The sequence below is a fragment of the Aquila chrysaetos genome, chromosome 7 (genome assembly GCF_900496995.4).
Source record: "Aquila chrysaetos chrysaetos chromosome 7, bAquChr1.4, whole genome shotgun sequence".
Lineage (NCBI taxonomy): Eukaryota > Metazoa > Chordata > Aves > Accipitriformes > Accipitridae > Aquila > Aquila chrysaetos.
Window position 1 is genome coordinate 33,453,572 of NC_044010.1, and position 27,013 is coordinate 33,480,584.

Below are 27,013 nucleotides of genomic sequence, written 5' to 3' on the forward strand. Positions count from 1 at the left end.
GAACTACTTTAACAGTGAACATTTTGTGTGGTGGCATTTTACCCCCTGATGGCTGCCTTTGCTGGAGGGTGGGTCACCCCCAGGGCTATGCACTCATTTCCAAGTCCTTCCAAATGAATGTGACTTTGTTAAAAGACAAAGCACCAGGGAAGGATTTCTGGAATGTCTGAGGGACTGAGGGACACAAATCCCATTGCAAGTCTATCAGATTTGAGAGCCTAAGCTACTTTGGGTCTTTTGGAAACCTTATCATCAGTCAACTAACAACATTTTGCCAGGTATTCTGACCAAATAAAGCTGCTCTACCTCTTCCAGTTTTTCTACTTTTATGTTGTATTGTGCGAAAATTGAAGAAAAAAGGCATGTTAGACCCCAATGACTCTCTATAACATAATTATAATTACACTAAAGCCCACCAGACATTTTTGAGTAATAGATGACTGAGCCATAAACCAAACATCTCAGCTTTTAGCCAAAGTAGGGAAATGGAAATGCAACAGTAACTAGGAACACCTGCAATGTCTCAGGTCAAAAGCTATTCCAGTAGGTACAGTGGAACATCAAAAATGTTAATGTTGTGACTGGTTTCCCACCTCATACTGCTATGCTAAAACCTTTCACCATGATCTTCATCTAGTAGGAACAGGAGAGCATATTGGATTTGGCACATAGCAGGAGACACACACTGTATGCGTGAAACTTTACTGGTTTTTGGTATACAATTAAAATAACAAGAGTGAACAAAGCCGTTTACAGAGTGCTAAGCCAGCGTTTTATACAGCTTATGACAAAACAACAGAGATGTATTGTCTGATGCTTTTATACAGAGTGGAATGATTTATTACATACTGTACATTTAGCATTATAATACATTTAATTGTTGAGGTAAGTGGTTAAAGAAATGAAAAATGCTGGATAGCTCATTTTGTATAGCACTCATCAGTGATTGGAACTGGATATTACATTCCTAGTGCAAATTACCAGCATTGGCAAGGCTATTTTACAGCTGTTCAGTGTGCTGTCTACATTGTAATGAAGTCGTGACATGAAATGTTTGTGGAAATGGTAATGAAATGTTAGCTGAAAATATACTAAAGTGGTAAGTGTAGAAAGAGAAATGAAGTATAACATTTACAAATTCCACTGTCTCCTCGGCTCAGGCGGCTTCAGCTGTTACTTCACCCCAGATGTGCTAACCTGCCTCCTCCTACCGAACTGCACATCACAGTTGCACTCCAGCATCTCCTTTGGGCTCAGTACTTCGAATTAAACCTGACCTTATCTTCTTTTTAAGCCTTTTTTGGTTCTCTTGAACCTCTAAATTCTCTAGGGTGTATGGTCTCCTTCCACTTGCACCTCCCTTTCTATTAACCTCTTGATATCCAGTTGCTGTTTCCTTCCCCACATCCCTCAGATCCATCTTTCGCTTTCCATGCCTATACAGGAAAATAACGTGTTTGGGTTTCCCCAGGTATTGAAGCCTTCCTGGCACCCCCTGACCACATGCAATTCCCCTTTCCCTAAGGGGCAGGGGAGGTTGAGCTAAGTCAACCTCCTTGATTGCTGCCTTCACATTGTCAGCCCATGTTTTGATCCTCTGGTTGGCTCTCTGTTTACTGACAACTCAGATCTGATCTCATGTCATTATCATCAAATCATGTCTAACACTTAGCACTGAGTAATCCTTGCAAGAATGTCTTAAAGGTCCACTTATATCCTCTTCCATAAATTGCTAATAAGCGGGCAAGTGTCATGACACTTTGCTACCGCCTCTGACAGCACTTCATAACTCTTTTTCTTCTTCTTTCCCTCTTGATTTTGGCCTCCTCCTCCTATTTTTCCTTCCCCTTTCCAAGCCCAACTGATAACAGCTCTTTCATTTCCATGCATCCTTGGTTTTATGCCCTCTTTCCTGTCACCTCCTTCACTTCAATCTTCCAGGAACAGCCAAGGTAACAACCTTTATTTTCACAACTGTTTTAAGGATCAAGCCCTGCTCTGCTCCAAAGGCTGTGTGCCACTTGCTTTAGTCCTAATTTTCTGTCTTTTCTTTGGAAACTCATGGTGGGAGGTTTACAACTTGCTTACAACCATACAGAGCCATTTACAACTTTTCCATAGCTGTAACCGTCAGGGAAACAGCAGACACTTCAGTCCCTTGGGGAGCCAGGCTGTGAGCTGTCTATCTATGTGAGGATATGAGCCCATTGCAATGTCCAAGCACCTTCTACATGTTTCCTGGATTTATCCTCAGAGCATGTTAGAAGAAAAAAACAATCCCATCCTCCCTCCTTGAAGAAAGAGCTGAAATGGAAAATGTTCAGCCAGTCTTGGTAGTAAATACAGCTTCTTCCAGCATTTATTAGTCTTGTGTATTTAAAGATATGAGCACTTAAAAGCAACATCTGTTAGTCATGATCTGTATTTACCACATCCAGCACAATAGGATCCGACTCATGACTGGGTCATCTGAATGCCATTCTCATCCCAGGAAACTGAAACATATTGATGTAGCAGTGTTTCTGGGAAATAGACAGCATGGGGTGATTTTTCAAGCATAAAACAAATGAATATTTTTACTTTCCTTTTTTTCTATTCTTCCCCTTGTATTTTGAATACAGTAATGCAGGTCAACATAACCCTCCTCAACCCACAAGGGAAAAGGGACATTATTTTAAAAATTGACCATTTCAGTGGTCAGTGCTGTTGCAGATGTACTGGAGAGCTTCACAATCCCTCCAGCTCTTCTCCAGGAGGGTGCAGGAAGGTGGTCTTTGAAGCCCTGTATTGTTCCTGGCAGTCCTGCACTCATGTCTCAGGTGGCCAAGGGGTCTACATGGCTGGTTTTCTGATACAAACTGGTAATTTTGCAAAAATATATGAAAGAATTGAGTGAAAGATGAGTCTAAAACTGAAAACTTGTCTTTCATGTCCTCTTAGGACTGCTTTGAAGCCTAAAAGGACCATGGCAACCATTTAGCCCAAATGCCTGTGCCTGTTCTAAGTACCATGTATCCATTTTCTGCAGAGCAGCTTTCAAGTTTCCAGTGGAGAAGAATGACACCTTCATCATGAAGAAAATCGGAAAAGTATAGGCACTTTTTTGGCAATGTTACTCATGATTATCTGGTATTAAGCAGCAACACGCTGCTGGGTGCTCTGTGGATGTGCATTTTCTGCCTGAAGCAGCTTTCAGCCTGGCCGGGACACAGACGGAAGAGGGCCAAAATAAACACTGCACAGTTGGGCGAGATGAGCTGGTGGAATTAGTGCAGCAAGTTCACAACAATAGTTTGGAAAAACCTTCCTAGTGGTCTGTTGGTGGAGAGATCTGAGGAAGGGAGGTTTTTCAGTTCATGAGAAAGAAACTGCTCCAAACAAAGAAGAACATGGAAGTCCATTCAGAGCTGAAGGGGTGAAGGGTCTTTTAGCTGCTCAAGGAAGACCTTTCAGCCAGGTGAGGCTAGAAGCACATTAGCTGCTTGACTGAGGAGAGTGGCACAGACTCCAGTGGGAAGGAGGTGGCAGGCAGAGAAGTCATAGATAGAAATGGTTTAGACAGCAGGAGACATCAGGCCTGCCCATGTGCAGAAACAGAAAAAAATTTAAAAAAAAAAAAAAAAAAAAGAAAGAAAAATAAGAAAGGCCCATTAACAATTATCAGAGAAGAAGAGGGATAGGTTTGTGAAGTGGAATATGTCTAAGCTTGGCTAACGTCCAGTCAAAGGGAGCATGATAACAAACTACAAATATTTGGAAAGCCGTAAACATTGAGGCAGGCTAGGAACTCCGGAGTGTGATGCATGGGGAGTGTAATCAGAAGAAATTGCAAAATACAAAAATATCAGGAAAACAAAAAAAAAATCCCCATGTTGACAATGAGATGTATTAGCCTCTGTGTTAAGGGAATGGGTAGAAATACCCTGGTGCTGAGACCTTTTCAAATGAGAAGAAGGTTAAGGAAACATCAGTAAGTATACAATAGAAAATAGTTCTCTAATAGTGAGGGGGATGGATGGGGTTTCCCAATTAGACTTTCTCACTACTTCTAGGATTATGCATAGAAAACTATTCTGCCCCTTACTCTTTTACAAAATATATATGGCCCAATATTCAGGTACACAACCCAAGAAATTCTCTGAACCTGATTTTGAGAAGTCCTCACTCCACTGAGTTAAAAGTACATCTCAGGGCAATTCCTAGCCTAACCAGCCCGGCTGGTTTATTTAGTTTTCTTGAAAATATGTGCCTTTTGAAACAATGATGGCCATTACATTTTGAAACAATTTTCCACATTCCAGTTGGCCTAATATCCTCATTAACCAGCTCACCACGTAGTGCCCCTTCTTCAAGCAAGACAGGTCATGCATCTGATGTAGTCTTAGCTGCCAGTGCCTTGAAGGAGCAGTCACACTGCTCAAGGGGCAGCGGTAGGAGCCAAGCCACTTTGGAGGTTGCAGCTGAAGCCTGGAAACAAGCAGGGAGCCAGGACAGCCTTCTGAGCAGCCTCATGTGCTTCCTGAAAATGGTGTGGCTTACCCAGACTTCATTTTCATGTTTTCTCTTGCTGAAATCCTGGTGTGACCCACTTGTGTGGTCTGCAAGGAGGTCAAGATATAACCAGAAGGTGAAAGGCATGCGGTACATAGCCAAGAGCTTCATGCCTTGACCAGGCGTGTGTATATGCAGTTGTCATTATGGAAGGAGGGCCATAGGGCTAATTAACCACGGGAGAGGCTTCATGGACTCCTTAGGCCTTGCCTCCCTCAGTGTAATGCCAAGTGCTGAAGGGTGGCCTCCTCTGGACCCTAAGGGCTGCGAGCTCTTAGCTGAGCTCTGAGGAGGAAAGGATCTCCGAACAGCCCAACACAGCAAGGGATGTGACAACTCCAGTGAGGGCCAAAAAAGAAGAAATGTCTTTACCAAGAAAGCACAAGGGAGCTCTGTTTTTTCCGCCAGGTGTTGCTGCCACATAACTCTGTTACCTGTCACTCATGAAAGGGTTTGTATTGCTGATGGTCAGCAAGGTCCCAACCAAGCCCAAGGACTAGCCACAGTCCACTGTGAACCTCCATGGTAGCACCTAATCTCCTTAACATAGGCCCCAAAGGCAGACAGGATCTGCTGTGAAGGTATCTGAAGGCTCCCTCCACTGACCAGACAGGGAACTAAGCACTTGTGTTGCACCAGGATTGCTTCAGGAGGCAGTTAAAATTCAGGCATGAGTTAACGGAATCCTTTGGATGGCTGAGGTGCCATTCTCACTTACCGGCGACTAAGGTAAGTAGAGACTATTCTCAGGGCCATTCCCCTGATGCGACCAAAACTTGAGAAGATGGCACAGAAAAAGATCATGGGATCATTAAGCATATAATATAATGTAGAGTGGTTTTTTTACCTGTCTTTAATGCATCTGTAATTAAAAAGTTATTTTAAAATTAGATCTTAGCTGGTGTAAGAAACAGCCTGAGCAAGAAGAGTTTGCAGAAGAAAGTCTAAATCATGGATGATACCTGTGTTTCTGTGGGCAGTTTAAAATCATGTCCTAACCTCTGTTGATCTTCCCTTAAGACTCACAATACAAGTGCTGTAAAATACATCCTTCAAAGGGATTTTTTTTATGTACACACTAAACCCAATTTAATATCAGGGGAAATATCTTGATCAAGAATGGTGAAAGTTGAGCTTCCTAGTTTTAGTTTTAAAACTTTTCTCAGCATCACTTCCCGTGTTACAGTGTAGCTTCTCAGACAGATGGGTATTTCTTGGTCGAAAGATAAGCACACATGTATATCTCTAAATTTCAGGAAATATAAAGCTTCTACTTTCAGAGGAGTCCTCAGAGTGCTGTAATAAGGTATGAGACAACTGACAACTGACTTTAAAAGAAGTCCTAATTTAAACAAGGGGCCAAAGTTATCAACATGACCAACTTGTACAAATGTGGACTCATCAGGGCCATGTTGTCCATGATTCCAGGTGCTTAAATGGCAAACAGACGGTACGTTCAGCCAAGGTCTTGGGGTCTGGCTGAGCCTCATGTGAATGTCTCTCACGGTACGGATGCAGAGATGCTCAGCTTCCCTGAGCATTTTGGCTGTACTGGGCCCATCCTTTGTCATGGTCTGAACTGAGAACCAGCCCCTAAAACTCTGGCCTCACTCCTGTCTTCCTGGCTCCAAGTAGCAGGACCAGATCGGGTAGCAGGCAGTGAGCAGCAGAGACACTACCATGGGTCCACTGCCTGTTTTGCCTCTGCCAGTGCCCTGGGACACTGGGCTGGCCTTCCCCTCCAACAGGAAGACCCCATGGGGTGGCTGCTGCCCCTGGGGTAGGGAGGCCCTGCAAGTAGCAGAGTCACCCGTCCCAGTGCAGCAGCAGTAGGCTTTCTCCATCCTTCACTTTCCTCTTTATCCTCAGGGTTGCAAAATCCAGGTTTTCCAAGGCTCCCGGAAAGCTGTGAGCTGGTCGTGTGGAAAGGTGTAGCTCTAAGACAGATGTTCTGGACTGGTTCACCCGTGAGTTACTCCTGGCCTACTGTAGGATTTTGCTCTTCATCATAAGGGGTCTCCATCATGCCATCTGCTGTGACTTCATCCCTGTCCCAGGATTCAATCCCTTTCTTTTAATATCAGGATGTTGTTCCCATTGCACATGATAGCAGCCAGGCAACACAATCTGGAAATCCTGCAGGCAGCTCTGTCAGTGCTGGGGATGCTTTGGAGGCCTCCAGGCATGTCCTTGCCAATCTAAACAAAGACGGTTGTTTTATCTGGATTTTTAAGTGTTTGATTAAAAGGTGGTTCAATAATACACTTACCCTTTTTTTTGAGTTGGAAGTACACATGAAGTAGATAGAGCAAGCATCTGTAGATTTATTTCCACTGAAAGGCAAACTATTATTCTCATAGTCAGCACGTAGGTGTGCCTTCCATAACTTTCTAAAATCGTGAGTGACTAACCTTTTCCAAGAGTTCAGTTTTTCTAACCTTTCCTTGAGTTTTTATTTTTTAAGAGATATAGACTTACAGTGCTTATTTCCCAAACGATCACAAGGCTTATGATGCCACTGCTCAGGTCTCAAACATTAGTAATATAATCCTGTGCTTATAAACTGCCACCAAGACACCCATAACACAGGAGTCTGGCAAGTAGGCTCCCATTCCACAGCACCAATTAATGCTCCACAAAACGGATATGCAGAACATTTGCTATAAAACCTGAAATCACACCCATTTTGTCTGAAAAAGAGACAAAAGAACAGAAAAAAAGAGGGATACAGTTGGAGGTCTAAGCTGACTGGGGTCTTTGCAGTAAACACTCCCTGCTGTGGAGAGGCACTCATAAATGTCAGTGCTGATTTTCCAGACCAGTTCTTCAGCTGGTGTTGCAAAAAAATGGAGTCATGCCATTAGGCACCAGATGTAGTTTTGGGGCCTGGGGTACAGTGTGGGAAGCCTCTAAATCTAGAAGAGAAAAAAACATCCTGCACTTTGTAAACAGACAGGATGGACTGCAATGACAAATTAATAAGCTACCATACACTCTATTCTAAAGGGAGGAATAATGGAAGTTATTCATTATTCACTTTATTTACTAATAATGATACAGTATGTATTAATAGCAAGGGGTTATGGTAATTTGACATATGACTCATATGAAAATACATCTAGGCTGAGATTATGCTGCATAATCAGATGGCAACAAAAGAATTTCTGGGTATCAGTATTCTTCCTTAGAGGCCTCCTTTAGACTTCATTTTCAATCTTGGCCATGGTGTTGTCAAAGAATTGGGCATGGTTGCAATCTCTGGGCAAAAAGGAGCTCAGGACAGGAATGGCAAGGCACTGTTAAAGAAGGGCTGCAAGTATTTTAGCAGAACTGTCTGGAAAAGAAGATACACAGCACCTGTCCACTTTGAACTTAGGCTAAGCATTGCTATTTGGTCCTACATTTTCAAGATTGCCAGATTTCACAAAACAAAAATTTAAAACAAAATGCCTAGCATATTTTAACATGGTGAGTAGGAGATCTGATAGGCGTGTCAGGCACTAAAAATGCAAATGCAAATGCAAACTACAGTGTCAATCTGAATTGCCATGCTAGGCCAAGCTTATTTTATTACATACATTCTGCATTCTAAGTACTAATATGTTCATAATGTAAACATTAAGCATACAGAGTTAAAATTCAAGGCCACAATATTTTTGATTGTCCCTTTTTTGTGTCTTTGGTTGGCCGAGATCAACTCGTAGTGTATAAATGCATAAGTTATATAATAATTATATAAAAAGGAAAAAATAACATTGACTTGTATACTTCATTCTGACAAACGCACAGCGTTCGCGACTCGATAAAGAAAAACTGGCGCCCGCCTAACAAAAATACTTAGATGATTTCTGATTTTGGCAGTCAGGGGTTGTCTCTTGCTTTATCCAATAGAAAACAAACTCCCTTAATAATGATGAGGTTCTAACTGGTAACTTTTAAATATCAAACACAATTCCAGTTTTACTTTTTTTTTTTAAGAGATGCATACTCTGATTTCTGAATTCTTCTGCTTTTCCCTTTTTCCACTTTTTTTTATTACTGTAAAATCAAGTCTGTTCCTCCTGTAATACTGGGAATGGTATGATACTGAGCAATATGTTTCACAAGTCCAAACAAGTGTTTCTTCATAGTCCCAACGCTAGTAAGTTTTGAGTCTTTTCAGTCCTACTGGTAAAGAAGTTTCTTTTCTCCCATTCTCACCACCTTTGTCCTCCTCTTTCTCCTTTCTGCTTCCTCTGTCAGGTACAGGCCTCTGATCACAGTCATACACTTGCCCTTCAGCACATTCTCATTTCCAATGCTTGGCTCAGGGTTCCTGTAATACTGTCAAGGAATCTTAAAGTTTGGGTTGTCTTCACAGTTTGAGTAGCTGATAACACTCTGATGAATGGAACGCATTTGATTTCAACTAAAACAATGCTGTTATATTCCAAATCAGCTTCCACACTAAACCAGTCTCTTTTGTTGATATGTTTCTATTTTTTAAATACAGGTAGGGTCTTTCTCCTTTTTTTTCCCTTTTCCCCCCTCTTTTGTAATGATTCATATATTGTATGTTAGGTCACTATAGACTTATCCTTATATTGCTGTAGTATAGTCCCAGTTTTGCACTAGCAAGATATCAAACTTTACACATAAGCTTATCAACTTTTTAAGACCACTAGCTTTCGTAGGTTTTCCTTACCATTTCATGCTTTTACCTACAATAGTCTATTGTTGTTTGGTCCACAGAGTCGATGCCCATATACATTAGATTTTAGTATCTTAATACTTCTTGAATATCTCCTTTAAATCCCTACTACAAAGAGTCTTTTTGACATCTATTTTTTAATGTGTTTTTTCCCAGCCAAACCTTCACTTGTCTCTTAGGCACTTTTCATTCGTGTACTCCAATAGAGTTCTTCATTGCAATTCATCAGGGACTGTATCCCAGGGAGAAGTGTCTTTGTTTGCTTTTTCTGGTGTTTCTTTTTTTCCCCGCTTAGTAGTAGGTGCCAAGATGAGAAGGCATATGAGCAGCTGGCAGCCTGGTATTGGGATAAATACCTCCAGTTGGTGAATTCCAGTATGGATTAGGGGCAGCAAAAAAGCTGGAAGATGTTACGGGCAAAGCAGGGGGGTGGGGAGCTACAAAGTTCATCTTCTGAGGGTGTGCATGATAGGAGCTCATGTAGGGGAGGTCTGATGGGTATTTGTACATGGACGACTCTGGGGGGTGAGGCTGGAGAGCCTGAGCGATTCCGTGGAAATCAAATTTGTAGGCGTAGCGCTTACCATGAACCTTAGTCATAATATTTTTATCATAGTAGTAGCGAAGCGCACGGCTGAGTTTGTCATAGTTCATGTTAGGCTTGCTTTTTCGCTCCCCCCAGCGCCGAGCCACTTCGTCAGGGTCGGTCATCTTGAATTCCCCATTGGTGCCCTCCCAGGTGATGCAGTTGGAGTTGGAGCTGTCCGAGAGGAGCTCCAGCAGGAACTGCCATAGCTGTATCTGCCCACTCCCTGCAGGGGGAAATGAGATAGAAATGTCAGGACTACTGACTAATAACATTAAGACATCAATTCTTCCAGGCTCTCACATAGGACCCTATTAGGAAATGTTGCAATGTCGGTTCCTACTTCTTACTCTTAACTAGTCCCCTTTCTCCCAGCGCTGTCTCATGAAATCCTAAAGAGCAGAGATAATGGTAATGTGTCATGTTTTCCTTCATCTAAGTGGCAGAATGCCATTACATGGAGATTTAATAGTTACCTAATGTCATTCAGTGTAGACAATTGATGGGGAAATAATACAGCGCTCATTTAGGAAACTAATCTCTAAAGTTCAGGACAAACAGCTTTCACTTGTGTAACATTTTGCTTGTTCTCACAGCATTATGTTGCAACTAAATGTTCTCTGCTATGGAATAAGCCTACACAAAATGGAGAAGTTTAGAGAAAGCTGGGCTTGTGCCAAACCATATCATCCATTTGCAGCATCTGGGGAAATGCAGAACGGAAACTTATTAGCTTGCTGTTGCACTGCATACAACCATAGGGCAAAACATTTGCAAGACCAGTGAAAAGGTCCATAGAATACATTCTTGTCATCGTTCTGTGTCAAACGAGTTTAAATGATTATTGAAGTTAAGACTTAAAACGTTGTTGTTGGTTTTTTTGCACTCCTCTGCCAATTTCATCTTAAAGAGAAAATAAATTAATCTGCTGTCAACTTTGCAGAATTGTGTTGCCCAGAGTTATAGGAACAAAATTTGTCCATTTTAGGCAACTGAAAGTAGATTTCAAAGGGCCTTGCCACTGATATTCATGTTAAAAGCTTAGCATTTCTTAATAAAGCAGCACTGAAATGATGCAAAATACAGCTGAAGCAGCTTGCAAGGCAATCTGTTTCACAAGCACAATGTCAGCAGAATTTGCCAACCAGCTTGTATGTGCTAACTTCTAAGTACATCTCTGACCAGGAATCATTTGGGTTTCTTTTTTTTTTTTTTCCAAACCAGATATGTGGGTATAATAAACAAGCTTTTCTTTAGAAAGCTTATAGTAGCGAATTATAATATCAAGCTAGAGTAGCATCTGAAATCCATTAGCAGTTTATACTTCAGTGCAACTGAAACCCATATTCGTTTAAATGATATTTATCCAAACTGTCCTTAATGAATTTCTTCTGTTCCATTAACATGCATTAAGTAAACAAACAAACAAAAGAATCCATGGTATGAGCAAGGCATGCAAGTTTTAGTACATGAAACATAACAAGAGGATTAGCCTTTGAAAATCAATAAACAGTTCAGCACTGGACAAAACACAAATTTTTGAATAAGCAATCCAACATATGTTCTAACATAAACACTTGCCTTCCAAATGTAATATATAGTCCTATGAAAATAAACGGTTGCTGTCAATTTCCTTTTAATGAGAGAGTAATTCCACCAATTTATAAACACACAAAACATGTTAAAGCACAGGAATGATGGTGTGTAGGAATTCCGTATCCAACTGTTAAAAAAGTATCCCAGTCCAGACCATGTGAGTGTCTTCCACAGTAACGAAGTCTACCAAATGGATGCTTGACACAATTGTAAAACCCAGGGTTTACGAACAAATTAAAGGGAGGTAGGCCCCCACTTCCAGTTAAGATCAGTGTCACCTGGAAACCCACCGCCTTAGGCCATTTGGAAAATCCTATTCTTAAAACTTACTTAATTGCTTTCTTATGCCATGCAAAACTGTTTAGAAAGTAAGCTAATCTAGAACTGTGCTTGATGTCACTTGCGATAAAGTGAAAGGAAATGCATCAGGTTTTTGGCAATTTCATGCCTTGAAAAGCCATACAATCATTGTAAGAAACACTGTTACTGGGGGTTGAGGAGACTTGCAATGTGGAACAAGGAACACTGTGCCCTGTGGCTGTTAAAGCAAGGGAAATAGGAAGTGGCACGTACAATGTCAATCCATTGTGGCAGATTATGATGTTGATTATGGTGGTGTATGGCCACAGTGTGTCCTGCAGATTCAGAGCAGCAACAGTGAAATCTGCACAGTTCACAATCAGTGTTATTAACTCACGAAGAAGGTTCCTCGTCTTTAGCTAAAATATGCTATAAGCCCCTGTCCACAATGCACCCCATTGCTGCCTTCTTAAAGTGGAAGAACATTTTTGAAGTGTTTAACCCAATTATTCTTTGCAAACAGATTATGCTTTCTTGTTTTTTCCCTATGTATTTTTGCTGGTTTGAGTTATTCATGCCAAAATTTTCTATTTGTCAAGGTCAGTATGGCATTGTAGTGTGGATTAACAGATTCTGGGACACATATGATGCAGATCGGTAAGAGACTCATGCCCTTCTGGAGGGGTACCTGGAGGCCAGATGGGGTATCTTACAGCACTTAACAAAATCCTGATATTTAGGCAACTGAAGTGAGTTCCTATTGATATGAGGAGTTCAAAGAATGTAACCATCTATTCTAGGATGATTTGAATAGCTCTCTATGGAGAGCTATATTAACTACGTCTCCAATGAATATCACGGGAAATAAGACACCTAGCTTATATGTAGACACCTACATTAAGATACATGAGTATATGTGTCTTAATCTGTAACCTCAGTCCCACCCTTGTGTAATTTAGAAACTTAATCCTGCAACACACTAGGCATCACCAGCTGCCACTGAGACATACTGAACAGCGGTAAAATTGGTCACATCGCCTTCCAGGTCTGGCCTTAAACCTGAAGTGGGGACACTAGCAGTGAAAAGAAATCCTCCTAAATCAGCAAAATCCCTTCTCACCTGGATTTGCAAGTCGGCTGCTGGTTGGTCCAAGAATCTGATATGGATCTACAAAATTGTGAAAGAAAGATTTAAAATCATATAACAATGATGTCAAATATTTTAGGTGTTATTTTTTAAGCTAGTAAGGGGCAGTGTATACTGCCTGATGGGACAGCAGGTCCAACACTGGGGAAAGCAGTTCCTTTCTCTGCATCACAATATTTGCATGTCTTCCCTTAAAACTGGGTGTGGAAGTGAACAATTGCAAGGATACACATTTGCCTTTTGTACTGTACTAGTGTGCACAAGCATATATTCAGACACACTGTAAATTTGTCCCAGAAGTATTCTGTTTCCTACTTAAATAAAGTACACATACATACACACACAGGCATCCTTTGGTACTATTGACCATTGTAGTAGGTCAGGGCTTACAGGCACAGACAGGTAATGGGGCGAGAGTCCCCTCTGCAAAGGACAGCAGCCTTTTTTCTTGTAAGGCTTTTGTTTTTCTTTGGTTTTTGTGCACCACTGCTAACACTTTCTGTGCCAGAAGAGTCTCCAGAAGAGGGCTGAGAGTGCACGGCTGAACCCAGGCAATGTGGCTGGGTCGATTCTTTGTCACTGAAGTCCAGTGAGGGATCCCCTGTATTAATTTTGCAACTAGGGTTTTCAGAAGAGCCTGTGTCAGCCACACAATGTCCGTAGTATCTCAATGTTTTCCTCAAGGGATTCCCTCTGAAAATGAAAACTTATTTTGGCCTCAACTGAAATACAGCAGGAAAAAGGGAAGGCTGTGACAGAAGTACAAAAGCCAAAGTGATGGGCTGCAAGCACAGCCCCTCGCCCTTCGCCGAATGACCCTGTCACTGGACTGCCTCGTCTCCTGACAGCTGCTCTCAAATGGCTGCCAGTTTTACAGCCAAGAAGATAATCAGGTTACATTCCTTATACATTTAAATAATCTGTGCAGCTCATACACAGCCATTAAATGGTCCTAAGGACTTATATAAATCAGCAGTATATTTCTTGAAAGATTCTCATGGTTGGAAGGCCAGATTAGATAAAACACTATTTGGGCAAAAAGCAGTATAATACTTCCCAGGCACCATGTGTATGAGTTAATGAGATGTAGTCATGTGCACAGTCTTATTTAGCTATAACAAAAAACAGAATAATGATTTGAAATCCATGTGATAAAAACAGGCTCAGAGTCTTCTGAGCTAAGAATATCCTCCAAATCTCTTTTATTTCCTACTTCTACCCTTTTCCTGTTAACAAAAGCCATAACCACCTCAGAATCTCTGTAGCGCTTTCTAGCTACCTGTCCAAAACACAGTCGAATGCAAAATAAGGGATTAGGTCCTACCTCATGGATTAGCTGCTCTGAAAACACAAAATGCGCCCATTTTGCAAAACCACTAGTCTACAAACTCATAAACTTCTACCTTCTCCTCAGTTTCCCAATAGACTGAGAATCCTTCTAATTTTCCTGTTTAATTTCAGGAGCCAAATTCAAATAGGCTTCTGTACCCTGTAATCCATTTTCATTTCTTTGCCCCATGCCCATTCTCCAACTGCTAGCATTTCAGCTACTGTGGAGTATATGGTCTTCTGACATCCTTACCTTCCACCTTTGTACCTAAACTGTAAGTAGGCACTTTGTTTAACAGCTTTTTCACTCTGCAAGGTCATCACTGTCATTAAACATTATTAAAAGCAATTTTGAGTGGCCATGGGAGCCTTCATCTCAGATCCAGCTGTAGAACCAACTCATACACGTCTGGGGATTTAGTGGTCACCAGCTGGAGATCTCATTAGTGGTCTCAATTAGATGTTGCAATTTGCTTCTGGTTGCTGGGTGAGAGCTGTCCTTCTCATCATATTCAACAAACCCCATAACACCCAGGCATAATTCAAACAAAATGACACCCACCTAACTGAGGACGCTGGTCTTCTGTTTTGGGAACTGTTGAGGATGATGGCTGAGTAGCTGAAAACAGAAAAACCCATGTAGTTATTTTTCCAGTTTGGAAGTTGGTCACCAAACCTGTGATAGATCACAGGCCTGGGACTCCTGCTGCTCACCAATCAATGATGGTCACAATAGGATTTAGCTTTATAAGACTATATATAGGGTCATGGACTTGATGAAGCCTGAGTTCATGTAAGGATGTGGCTGCCCCAGTGACTCCACCCAGTATTGCCTACACACAGCTAACAGGCTTTCCAGCCAAGGCACAGGTAAGAATTCTCCAGAGCTGAATGTTGAGGTAGCTCCTATCAGTTCACTTCAGAGTCTATGCAGGTTGCACCAGATATGCATTAGGCCCACAGGCTAGATATACACAGATGCTTTTACCTTTTGACTGAGGACTGGGGTGGGTGTGACTCGTCCACGCTGATCTCCTGGCTTGCTCATAAGGCAGATCTGCAAAGGAAAAATACACCGATTCATGCAGATATGGCATAAAGTGTTTATGTCCACAAGGGGCACATTTCTAAGGGACTCACTGGCTTGGAAAAAATTACTGAAATAAGAAGGATATTCCTTGTTAAAACCTTTATCGTCTTCATTGTCTCTAAAAGTAATAGTACCACATTGCCCTCTGCATTTCTCTTTAGAGGTGCTTATTCTTGTTAGATGTCCAAACTGCACTCAAATAGCTGGTACAAATATGCTATAGAGTCCATCATTTCCAAAGGCTCAGAGTACTCCCTTTGGTCCTCTTCCTCAGCGCAGAACACCAAGGAATGACACACACTGCACATCATGGACAATTTATGCTAGAGTCTTGCAGGAGAAGTCCCCCAAGAGGTCAGAGCTCAGATTAAGCATAAAGTGTGTACCACTCCCTCCCAATCTCAGCATGTAACAGTATTTTCTTTTAAGAAGATAGGCTTTAGTTGATTTAATGTGCCATTCTCTGCTAGTCTGTTGCTGTCACCCTTTGAGATTAATCAAACCTTATAGGTTGAGTTTGAGAGCTCCTTCTTCTGCCACCTGGTCATAGGCAGAAGTATGTGAGACAATAAGGTCTTGGTTTTGTCTGTTGGAGATTCCTCTAAACCACTGTTGTATGTTTACGTTTGCACTAGCTCTCATTGCCATCACGCACTTTATTATGATCTCCCTGTGATATTATTCCTCATGCTTGCAAACACTCTCTTCCTCAGATGCACGCTCTGGTCTCACTCTCCATAGTTCAGAATCCATCCTTTTGGGATAATTGATTGCTGCACTTTGCCAATCTCACTTGTTTCTCTTCTACTAGTAATTTCAAATTATTAATATTTTTTTCCACACCCCAGGATCCTCACAGATCTTTAGAAACATTAACATGTGAAAACAGTGAACATACTTAAATGTTAAAGATATATATGTATACATGTTATATCTCTTCCAAAAAATAGATAGCTTTTTTTCCTGCTTTATCTATTTAAATATTCCTTTCTGCTTCTTGGGACAAGCTCCTTAACTTTATGTATCTAAATTTTCATTTGCCTTTTCTTTCATTTAGTCATTACTTCTATTTCGTTTAAATGCTTTAGCATATAAAAATAAAGAAACTAAAACATAAAAGCTTTCTTCATAAAGTATAGGTAGCAAATTCAAATGTTTGGTTTACCCTTTGAAATCTTTTGCAGTTGCCTGTGCTTTTCTATGGCTGGCTTTAACACATTAGCTAAAATTGCTGTCAAAATCAGACACTTATCTTGCCCACAATCTCAGGAACATAGCAGTACCCACCTGGGTGAACTAAGTTGATGTGGATGATTTGATTCTTAACAGTGCTTGTGCTTTATTTTAAAAATGATGTTTGGAAATGAAACCAGTTAGGAATTAAAGAAACAGTCACAGATTGTCTCTGTGCAAAACAGATGTATCTCTGCCAATTTCCAAGCACTATGAGCAGAAGTATCGAATGGAAATAAAGTGTAATGTGAAATTCACAACCAAATTGCCCGTAACTTATTTAGTCTGTTTGGCTTGAGGAGCAGACTGGCACTACCAGCACTGTCGTCTCGCAGAATCTTACACTTCAAAACCTTTGATTTTGCTGAGATATGCAATTTATCTTTGTATTGTATTTGAATAACTTGTGATCTTCTATCCCTGATTTCTTGAGAACTATTCCACAGTCTTGTCCTTCAGAAACTCGGAGAAAATAACGTGAATTGTACAAGTGCTCATCTCTGAGCAGAAAACTGGTGTGCAGGTGAATCTGTAACATGCAGATGTCCTAACTAGGTTGAGATCAACACTATTAACTGTTGTAGTTAGAAACACCTTATGGCCTGAGGACTTTATCATCTGGCAAAAAAAATCAGAAGGACTCTGGTCATGTTTCCAGGGGGTTCTGAGTTCTGTATGTACAGAGGGGGGACAGGGCTCAGCCATGGGCTGCTTGCATGTATCTTGTCCAGTCCTGCCTTGCCTGGCCAGTTCTCCACCTCCATGGCAGCCTTGCCAGGGAGATTCTGGTGACATAAGGAACCTAATTTTTCCCCAGTTCTTCCATTCCCTGCCCAGAAAGACTACAGACAAATAGGGCAGAAAGATCACATAGAAGGTATGTGCTTGTCATTAGGCTGTACAACTCCTCCCACAATCTCATCTCTCCTTGCCTCGCCTCTCCTCGCCTCTCCTCTCCTCTCCCCTCCTTTGCCTCTCTCTCCTATTTGTGTGTCTCCAAATTATTAGACACCTGTACGCTGAGTGCTGTGTGATGCTGTGTGCTTGTACTCAGTGACACTTGCAACCTTGAAATATATTTGGTACAAATTTAGTACTGTGAGAAAACTGGTTTGCCTTTTAACTCAACACATCATAAGATGGTTTTCCGACTACACCCTCTCCATTAAAAGAAAAATCCAGTTATCAGCCTTTCTTGAAATAGCACAAAATTCCAACTTCATTCTTAGTTCAGTATTGTGCCTTGATAAACATGTTGCTATCCTAGATAAGCAAATCTGTTCTTATTCATGAGATATTAGTACAGCATGTCCTTATCTTAGACAGATCTTTGATGGGAATGCTCCTGTTTGATGAGACATGTAGACAAACCCATATTAGGTCTTCCCGAGCTCCTGATAGCTTCATTGTATTACTTTCAGCTTGCTGAAACCTCATGTTCTGTTGTAAAGGTGACTGAAGAAATATGCCTTTGTCATTGCAGGTCATTACAAGCCCTGCACATTTCCTATTTTCTATTGTAGTGCCTTAACAATGGCAATGCTTAATTACTTTCTCCAAAATTGCACCCCAGGATTTGGCTAATTCCCATTTAGCATTATTTATTCCCCCCCCATCCCCCCCCATTTTTGACCTTTTTCATGTCATCAAGTGATTGTCCCCAGGGTCTGCTATTGCTCTCACATGAAGGACGCTTTGTTATGGAAAAGCTTCTTTGCCATCTAGTTGAAATGTGACATTTAACTAAAAGGAGTACCACAGAATAAGTCAACAAAATGTTTCTTGAGAGAAAACTGAATTTGTGCAAAAAAATCTTTTTTCTTTCCAAATGAAAATTCTGATTTTAAAGATGTTTGTCAACTTTGAATTGTAAAAGATAAAATAAAATAATACTTTCAAAATCACATGATACTTTGTTGTAGGAATTGTTTAGTTAGGATATATGGGTTTACACAGAAGAATAGAGACACCCTATATATAAAATACAACTCCCACAAGTAATTGTGTAAACACAGGAAGATGTTGACATAAAGCATTTAGTTTTGTAAGTGTCACTGTAAATGCGATTTAGATAGAATGCTGAAATGAAGGAGTCCACTATGTCTGATATGTGTTTTTTAAGAACCTTCTACTTCAGAGAAAACTAGTATTTTATTTTGCCATCACAAGTCAGGATAAAACAAATATTGAAATCATAGAATTTCTCATGGGATAAAAAAATCCAGTTTTTGTTCAAGTCCACTGGAAACATACCCATAAAATAGTATTCTTTCACAGCAGACTCATTCTAGCCTTTGCCTGAAATCCTCTCAATTGGCATGGTTATTTCCTGCAGGACAGCCAGGTCCCTCTGGTCTTATGTTACATGTTCATTTTCATTGGAAACTACTAAGAGTTTGGGGCATTCAGTTTTACATTGCATAGCTGGTAATTGTTTCTATAGCTATGCTTTGTCTTCTCATCCATATCCATGTCCACATTCCTCCATGCCATTCAAAGCTCCTGGGTGCTACAATAACCTGTGATCACGAGGGCCACAGTCTGCTTTAATGTTTCATGAAAATGTCTAACTTTTTTTGGAATATCCTTTCTTCTAATACTGAGACTAAGCAGGTACTCTGTGACACTCTTTATTTTGATAATTATATCATGTTTCCTCATGCCCAAACCCTGAGTTGAACAATTTGAAACTTTTATATCTTTCAACATGCTCGAAAGATTTTCCATATTCCCATGGCTTGCTCTAAGCACCTTCTAATTCTGCAAATAGCCTCTTTGATAAGGGACGATTCACACGGCTTTCTGTACAAGGCTACACTGCTGATTTATTTAATGGTATAGTCAGATTTCCCATATGATCCTCCACTGTGTTTCTTCATTTTTTTACTTTTTTTTCACTTTGGCCAACAACTGGAGCAGTGGCTTTCACTGTGCCATAAATAAAGATGCTTATGTTAAGTTCTTCTTTCATGAATGAAGAGGGTTAATTTGAAATCAGTAAGATATGCAAACAACTTGTGTCTTATACTGCATTTATCAACTTGTATTTTCAGCTGTTAACATATTGCCAGTTCGTTTCTCTCTAATAAGACTTCTGGGCGCCTATGCAGGAATCCTTTAGAGGAATCTCTGGTTTTAAGTAATGACAAAATCATGCCATCTCTAAGTTTTATACCAAATTTTAATGTGTCCTTTTTCAAATTATTAATAATTATAGATCATTGCAGAGAATGCTAAAGAACCCATGACTTAAGATGTCCATTATTTAGTCTTGCTAACAGGTTAATTAGCCAGTTCTTGATCTGTGTCTTATGATATGCTGATTTAACTTTTATTGTAAATAGTTGTGGGGCACTTCGGTAAAGGCCTTATGAAAGCCAAATGCCAAATATATGCATTGGATCAGTGGTTTCCTTTTTATTCACTATTATAGACAAATAAATCTAGCAGAAGAGTTTGTTCTCCTAGAAACTTAGCAGGGTGGATTTGATCACATAATGGCCTGGTAGCTGTTTCCCTATCTATCTATTTTGATTATCAGTTAACACATCTACAGACATGCATATATACATGTATACAAGTGTATATAAAATAGTTACTTGTATGTACTGTCCTGAATTATACCCTAAAGCATTGATGAAAGATAGATAAAATATTTGCTGTCTAAAAACCCGCTCTGTTTTTAATGAGAGAACGTATCTTTCCACAAGAGCTCAGTCAATTCAAGTGTATGTCCCTTCAGAACACTTGGATGTATGCCTCTGGCTCACTAATGAATTTCCTTTAAATTTAGTATTTTACTGCAGCTCCTCTTGATGTCTCACAGTACTCTGCACTTATTACTGGGAAAGCAAATGTCCAGATTAGGCATTTTTCCAGCATCTTTAGTGGTGAAGGGTGATACAAACAAAATTTTTAGCTTCATAGCAATGTCCTCATCTTCTTTAATTATTCCCTTTAGCCTTTCACAAGCCAGCACACTCACAATACTTTCACAGGCTTCAAACTTTTGAGCAGTAAGAATTTCCTTATGTTTTGATTTTACTTATTTAGTCTCTTAAACTCACAATCAGATGTTGTGGTGTTTGTTTGCCTCAAACATAAATAAAGAGTTGATAGCAGGAGAAACAAGCATCCTGCATTTTTAGAGTACTTTTTCCCAATATACTTCAAATAGTATTATAAAAGAGGGTATTCTTGCCTTATTTTACAGACAGCTGAAGTACATTGAAAAGTGACTGGGCTGGGACAATGCAATAGAACCAATGAATAAAGCTCAGGTCTTCTGATTCTCTGGTGCTTTAAACAGTAGATAGCATTGCTTCAAAGTCAGAGATATGTGGAAGAAACAGACTTACTAAACTGCTCTATTTAATCATCTCACTCTACACGATACATACACACACATATATATAAAATATATGTATATAATATGTGTGTGTATTCAAAATATAGCTTCATATTTTTGAAAAGAGAGTTGAAGAAGAAAAAGAGTGAGATACTTCAAGAGATGAAATTAGTAAGATCACAGCATACAAAAGATGGTCATTGTTCATACCTGGCCTGGTTGTAATTCTTTGTGTTGCTTCTGGATAAACTGATGTATTTGGAAAAATAAAAGTGGCACCTCCTAAAGAGAAAGAAGAAGACATAACACCTAAAGATTCATTTTCACAGTCCCTAAGTCCACTACTATTTTCCCTCTTGTAGTGTGTCTGAATGAAGACTACAAGTAACTAATTTCTATCTTGGGACTGTTATATATAAAAGTTAATTCCGATAGCCTTTGCACCTGTGTAAATCCATTCAAATTACTGGATAAAATCTGCGCAAAATCCGTGTTAAGGCATGAGACAGTCAAGTTCAGGAAATCTCTTCTACCTTCACCACAATTACCTCCACCTGGGCAGGTCATTTCATATCTTCTGAAATAAAACTTCTTTGCCTTCTCTTCGGTAGTGCATGCACTTCCCAAATAGGTTCATAATTTCAACTGAGACTGTAGACCTGGGCCAAAGCCTATTGGTGTCTGTGGGAATCTTCTCACAGACTTTGGTTGGCTTTGGGTCAGACCCTGAGAAATCTCATTCTCTTCACAGAGTGAAAAAATTAAAAATATTGAGCTTGATATAGAAAATGGTAACTCATTTATCTCAGGCATTGAAATTGCTCTAACTACATCAACAGACTTCAATGACCATCTCTAGGAATATGAAAAGGGTCATAAGGATTTCTGCAATTACTGCTGACTTCAATAAGAATTTGTTTCTAACTCTTTCGGGGTCCTTTGAAAATCCCACTCCAAAGTTCTTCTGCCAACAGAACAACTAATTTTCCTTATGCTGATGATCAGCACGATATTATTCACACTCCCAATGACAGAAATGCAGACAATCTCATTTTGGTGAAATGAATTTCAAAATATCATTGTCAGTGCACACATATAGAAAAAGATAACACATAGAACTGCTGAACAACACTTGGATAACTGTATGTGGAAACTGCTTGGCAAATTAGAGTCTGGAAAGCCAGAAATGGAAAAGACCATTGAGTCCATCTATTTTTAAAAAGGGCTCAAGGCTTATTCCAAACCCCATCAAAGTCAATGGAAAAAATTTTGTTGCTTTTGGTGGGGTTTGCAGTAGGCCTACAGCCCACAATAGGACTTTATGTCAAGTGGCAAACATCTAGTCTCAGGGAGAGATCTTCTAATCTGTCAGTTTTGCTAGGAAACTCACTGCTATTTACCACAGTGAAAAACTAAATGAAATATGAGAGAGGCATCACTATCCAAGGTTTTCTTTTTTTTTTTTTCTTTTGCATTATCCTTTGTATTATCTTTTTCATTTCTCATAAAGACTTGTTATTTCTGGTCACTGTAGGTAACTAATACCCTCAGGCATGATCATGCAATATTCCAAACATCTTCAATCAGTACGTATACCATACTATGTGTACAATTCCATGCCATCCTCTGTTGTACAATTGCTAGAGCAAGATAAAATTTATTCTGAATTATTTTCATAAATATTTTAAGCCACATCCTGAAAGACAGACGCTTTTGAGGCATGTATTGTATCATTCTCCTACCTACACTCAATACTATTCTGGGCCAAATTAAGAGAAGGGTGAATATTAACAAAAAGTATTTTACATTCAGGTCAGACTTAGTGCAGATTACAACATCAAACTTAGTTTCCAGCTCAAGTGCCATATAGCTGACAAATGAGATGAGGTACCTGCCTAAATAGCAATTTTATTGAATTATATGAAATATACTGGATGGGAGGGGACACAGTCCCCATTCACCAGAGCCCACAGCACTTAGGCAAGTGCTGAAGCACTTAGGAGCTCCACCAACCTTGTAGGGATCCGTGGAGTAGATCTGACAGTACAATGAGACAGAATGAGAAAAAAAGTCCTCAGAGACAAAGGCCCCAAGCCTGCAGCTTATCATGTGTCAGGGACCCCATTTTCTTGTAGGACAAAAGAAATTACCAGTAAGGAGACCATTTTCGCACCATCTGGCCCTGCGTGATCTCACCTTTTTTCTGTGTGTCTGTGCATAAAACTCACACACACAGCAAGGAGAGGATACGCTTGTCTCCCTCCTGATTTACCATTTCCATTTTTAGCAAGCAACCCATAAAAAGGAATCCTGTGCTTTTCGAAGATGACCTATAGCAATGGGAGCAGTGCCAGCATTACCTGTGTTTCTAGCATGCATTAACCGTGGAGAGTTTTGTAAGGCCTTATCAACATCATCTGAAGTCAAATGTGGAAGAGGAGCTACAAAACAAAACAAAAAGCAACACCAAAATGAAAAAAAATTGTGAATTATCTTTTTAAACCATATTTTCCCCTGACAGGATCGTTTGAACGTGAGTCTACCAACAGTCAGTTTCAGTCTGCAGTTTGGAGGGAGGCATGTGCACTACAGCTTAAACTAGGGCATTCATTTATTCAACATTATGAATGCATAATATTTCTGACTGATTATTGACAGTGTGCGTGTGGAGAAGACTACACCGCACTGGTGTTGCAATGCTTGTTGCTTTTTTCTTTAAAAACTATGTTTACTTTAACTTCTTTAAACTGAGGCAAACCTGAAAAATTTCCTCAAGCTTAGATGAAAGCCCTCAAGCCAGGAATTCACTAGTCCCTTCTTTCCCTTTGAAATGCTAGCCATGCACTACAAGTAATTTGCATTTGGACTTCAGGGACTGTTCCTTTTTTCCATGAATTTATAGAACTTTTATGCAATTCAGTGAAATCTTCATGATTCTATTCAGAATAGAGCAAACTGCTGTCAGTCCTTATAATCATGCCTGGAATTCACTTTATGAATCAATGTTTGCACTCTCGTTTAGCATTCTCATCATTAAAATGGAAAGAAATGAGTATGTGACCAGAAAAAACATTAGCACTGAATCCCATATGATTTTCTTCCTATAGTATGCTGATGAATATGCTGGGTTTCAATCTGGTTTTTTTCTGAGATGGACATGTAGAAATATTCCCTAACTCTTTTCTTTGATGAACATGAGTGAAAGCCAACTGAAATTAATGGGAATCTTTCCATCAAACTGAAAAGGCTTTGGATCAGGCTCCCTACTATGTTCTTAGGAACAGCAACATTTGCAACAGACATTTGAAAACCCAGCTGAGTGTATCCACACCATTAAATCTAAGACTGATATCAACCACAGATTTGATGGTAGCCACAACCATAATGACAGAAAACTAGCTTACTCTCTCTGAGGTAGTGTAGGTGTGACAGGAGGATATCTGCATTGTAGCTTGGGGTGAGTCTCTGGAAGTCATCTTTGGTCATTTTACACAGCTCCTTCCCATCGATGTTCTGAAACAACAAGATGTCTACGTCCGGGAGACCATACTCCTTCACCGCCCATTCCAGCCACTGGCGTACGTGGTCTGTGCTCCATAACGTAGGATCTGGTGGTATCACAAAGCACAAAATTAGGCAGAGAGGGGAGAGTGTTGATGTGCTGGACCAGTACAAAATAGACGTACACCACAGTCAAACTGTGAGAGACCTTAATCCCCTGTTTACTGACTGCTGGAGATACATGAGGAATTAATTTGGCCTGTTGAGTGCAAAGGAGAATAACTGCCTGTGAAAAACTATTAGGGAAGAGCTGTGAGCTCTGATTATTAACAACAAACCCTCTGCTGTCGAAGTCCTTCTCCCATTTAGTTCTTTTGTCTTGTAATTTTTATGCATTATTATCCACAGATTAACATAGGCTCCTGCCCTCATGCAGAGAATACTCTTTAAGAAGAGTATTTAAGAGAGCCCACTAACAGCACTACGACTTATATCTGAACAATTTTCATAGCTCTCTGTTGAATTTATAACTTTATTCAAGTGAAATTTCCACTCACGTCAGAAGTACTGTTTCTTGGGCATAGGCTCAGTAAGCATTCAGAGATTTCGCTAGTTATTTCATAAACTAGTGGGCCATATGAAAATATTCTGCACTTTCTTTCCTAGACTGCTGTGCTGTACCTGTGTACATTGCTACACCTGTGTGGATTATTACTTACTACATGAAGTATTGGCAAAACCACCTGGGGAAAAAAAAAAAGAACTAGTCTAGATAGATCTTCAGCAAAACATAAGGCTAAATACCTTGTGTTTCTGAATGAATTTGATTTTAAATTTTGATTTTAAATTAAACTTCTTTTTTTGCCTCTAAACTACTCCTTTTCTATTTCTCTTCCATTCCACTTTTCCCTATTTTTGAGTTACAGTAAGCACCCATCAACATGAAGGTCCCTAAGGACCTGCAGTGCATATCCCCATAATGGAAGACAGCTCCTACCATGAAGAATGTATACTTTTTGCAGAGAAATTATTAAAGCCAAGGGGAAACAAACTCCTTGAGAGTTTGTGCCTTCCAACCTAAATGACTCTGTGATTCTGTGATATCCTGAAGACTAAGAATGGAGCACACAGAGGTCAAATGGCTGTAATCCATCACATGAAAGTCTGTAGAAAGGCTGAGACTCGAATGACAGCCTAAATAGCTTTTCTGTGGCTTAACTTCAGTGCCATTCCCTCTCTTTTGATTGTTGTTCAGGCTGGTCTGAAAGAGGTGGGGTCCTCTTTCCATAGGCTAGGAACTATTCAGAGTCTGTCATGCTGTTGCTCACTCCCAATCCTTCACTCATGAGAGCCTCCCGCTATCTGATGCTTCTCTTGGCATTTTAAGCCGTTGCAAGTCAGAATATTTAATCTTCTGGAGCTTCAGAGGGCTTCTCTGTTCTCTGAAGTGCACCACAAAACACTTAAAAGAACCCCTCCATCTGGTATGAAATAGGTAGCAAACTAGAGGGATGCAAGTCTGGTGGTAAACCTAGGGTTTGGATGAGATTGGCCACACCTACAGCAAAGAACTCCAACATATACATTCAGTTTGATTTGAAGTAAAGAACCAAACACCAGGAAGTTTACCAAAACATTTTGATTATGCCTATATTTTTTAAAGGTTTCTTATTTATGATAACTAGAAAGTTACCACAGCTGGAAATGTGAATTTTGCTTTTTTTATTCCTAAACATTGCCACATGAGCTGCACACTGCCTATGCGGCAGTGAAACAAAACCAACTGACTTTTACCCATACATTTCTTCTAGGGACCTCAAAATAGCAAGGCTGTGACTGTGACCATCTTGTTCCATGCATGTCACTCAAATCCACCTCAAAACACACCTCCAGGAATACATGGAGAAATAAAGATCTTGCTGAGCTAACCATGCAAAGGGTTACTAAAAGACTAAAAAAAAAAAGTGCCAAACACCAAGAAGACAAATGTTCTAGAAGAACATTAAAATGTCATGAATTTCAGTGTGGTCTGCTTCCAGTTGGCAGAACACTTCATTACTCAGTGCATCACTCTTCTGTCTTCAGAATAGAACTGTCAATACCATTGCAAAGGATACTGCAACATATTTGTCCACACGTATCTTGACAAATAACTGAAATAATCACAGCTTGCAAAATTGGCCACAGTTAGTACTCTTGCATATCTTAGCAACTGAAAAACTGTAAGAATATTAAGCAACATAGCAGTAGCAGAAATGTTTCAGATAGGCACATCTCTGCTGGAGAGGAACTAGCAGCAAATCCCTTTTATTTGCAGGTTGCAGGTGTTGTGTCTATGCTGTGTATATCCAGTGGTTTATGAACACCCACATATGTCATGATGGTCTAATGCTTTGACTTCGGAAATAGGCATGCTAATTATTTTGCAAACTGAGGCAACAAACCTTCCAGCAGAGGTTTGTTTGGAGGACAAGGCACACAGGAGTGAATGCCTTCTTGTTCAATTAACTGCTGAATCCCACAACCGAGCTTGCCAAGACTAACCAAGAATTTCTCAATTGTGCTCTTATATTGCAGTGGAGTTGTCAGTTTGCTTATTAAAATGTTTTACACTGCCCAAACTCAGGGGATAACCTAGATAA

The 27,013-nt window shown here is 40.0% G+C and overlaps 1 protein-coding gene across 8 annotated transcripts in view; it reads right to left on the reverse strand.

Moving 5' to 3' along the window:
• Positions 1-686: 686 nt before the first annotated feature.
• ERG (ETS transcription factor ERG) overlaps positions 687-27,013 on the reverse strand; it is a 157,705-nt gene continuing 131,378 nt past the window's right edge. For 6 of the 8 annotated variants that reach the window (XM_030020584.2, XM_030020582.2, XM_030020583.2 and 3 more), the window contains 7 exons: positions 24,275-24,478; positions 23,231-23,311; positions 21,081-21,152; positions 15,188-15,256; positions 14,762-14,818; positions 12,844-12,891; positions 687-10,053 (listed from right to left, as the gene is read on the reverse strand). In XM_030020584.2, the coding sequence (XP_029876444.1) occupies positions 9,533-10,053; positions 12,844-12,891; positions 14,762-14,818; positions 15,188-15,256; positions 21,081-21,152; positions 23,231-23,311; positions 24,275-24,478 (1,052 nt within the window). In that variant the 3' untranslated portion in view covers positions 687-9,532. The remainder of the gene's footprint in view (positions 10,054-12,843; positions 12,892-14,761; positions 14,819-15,187; positions 15,257-21,080; positions 21,153-23,230; positions 23,312-24,274; positions 24,479-27,013) is intronic. The other 2 variants (XM_030020587.2, XM_030020588.2) reach the window with 1 other exon arrangement.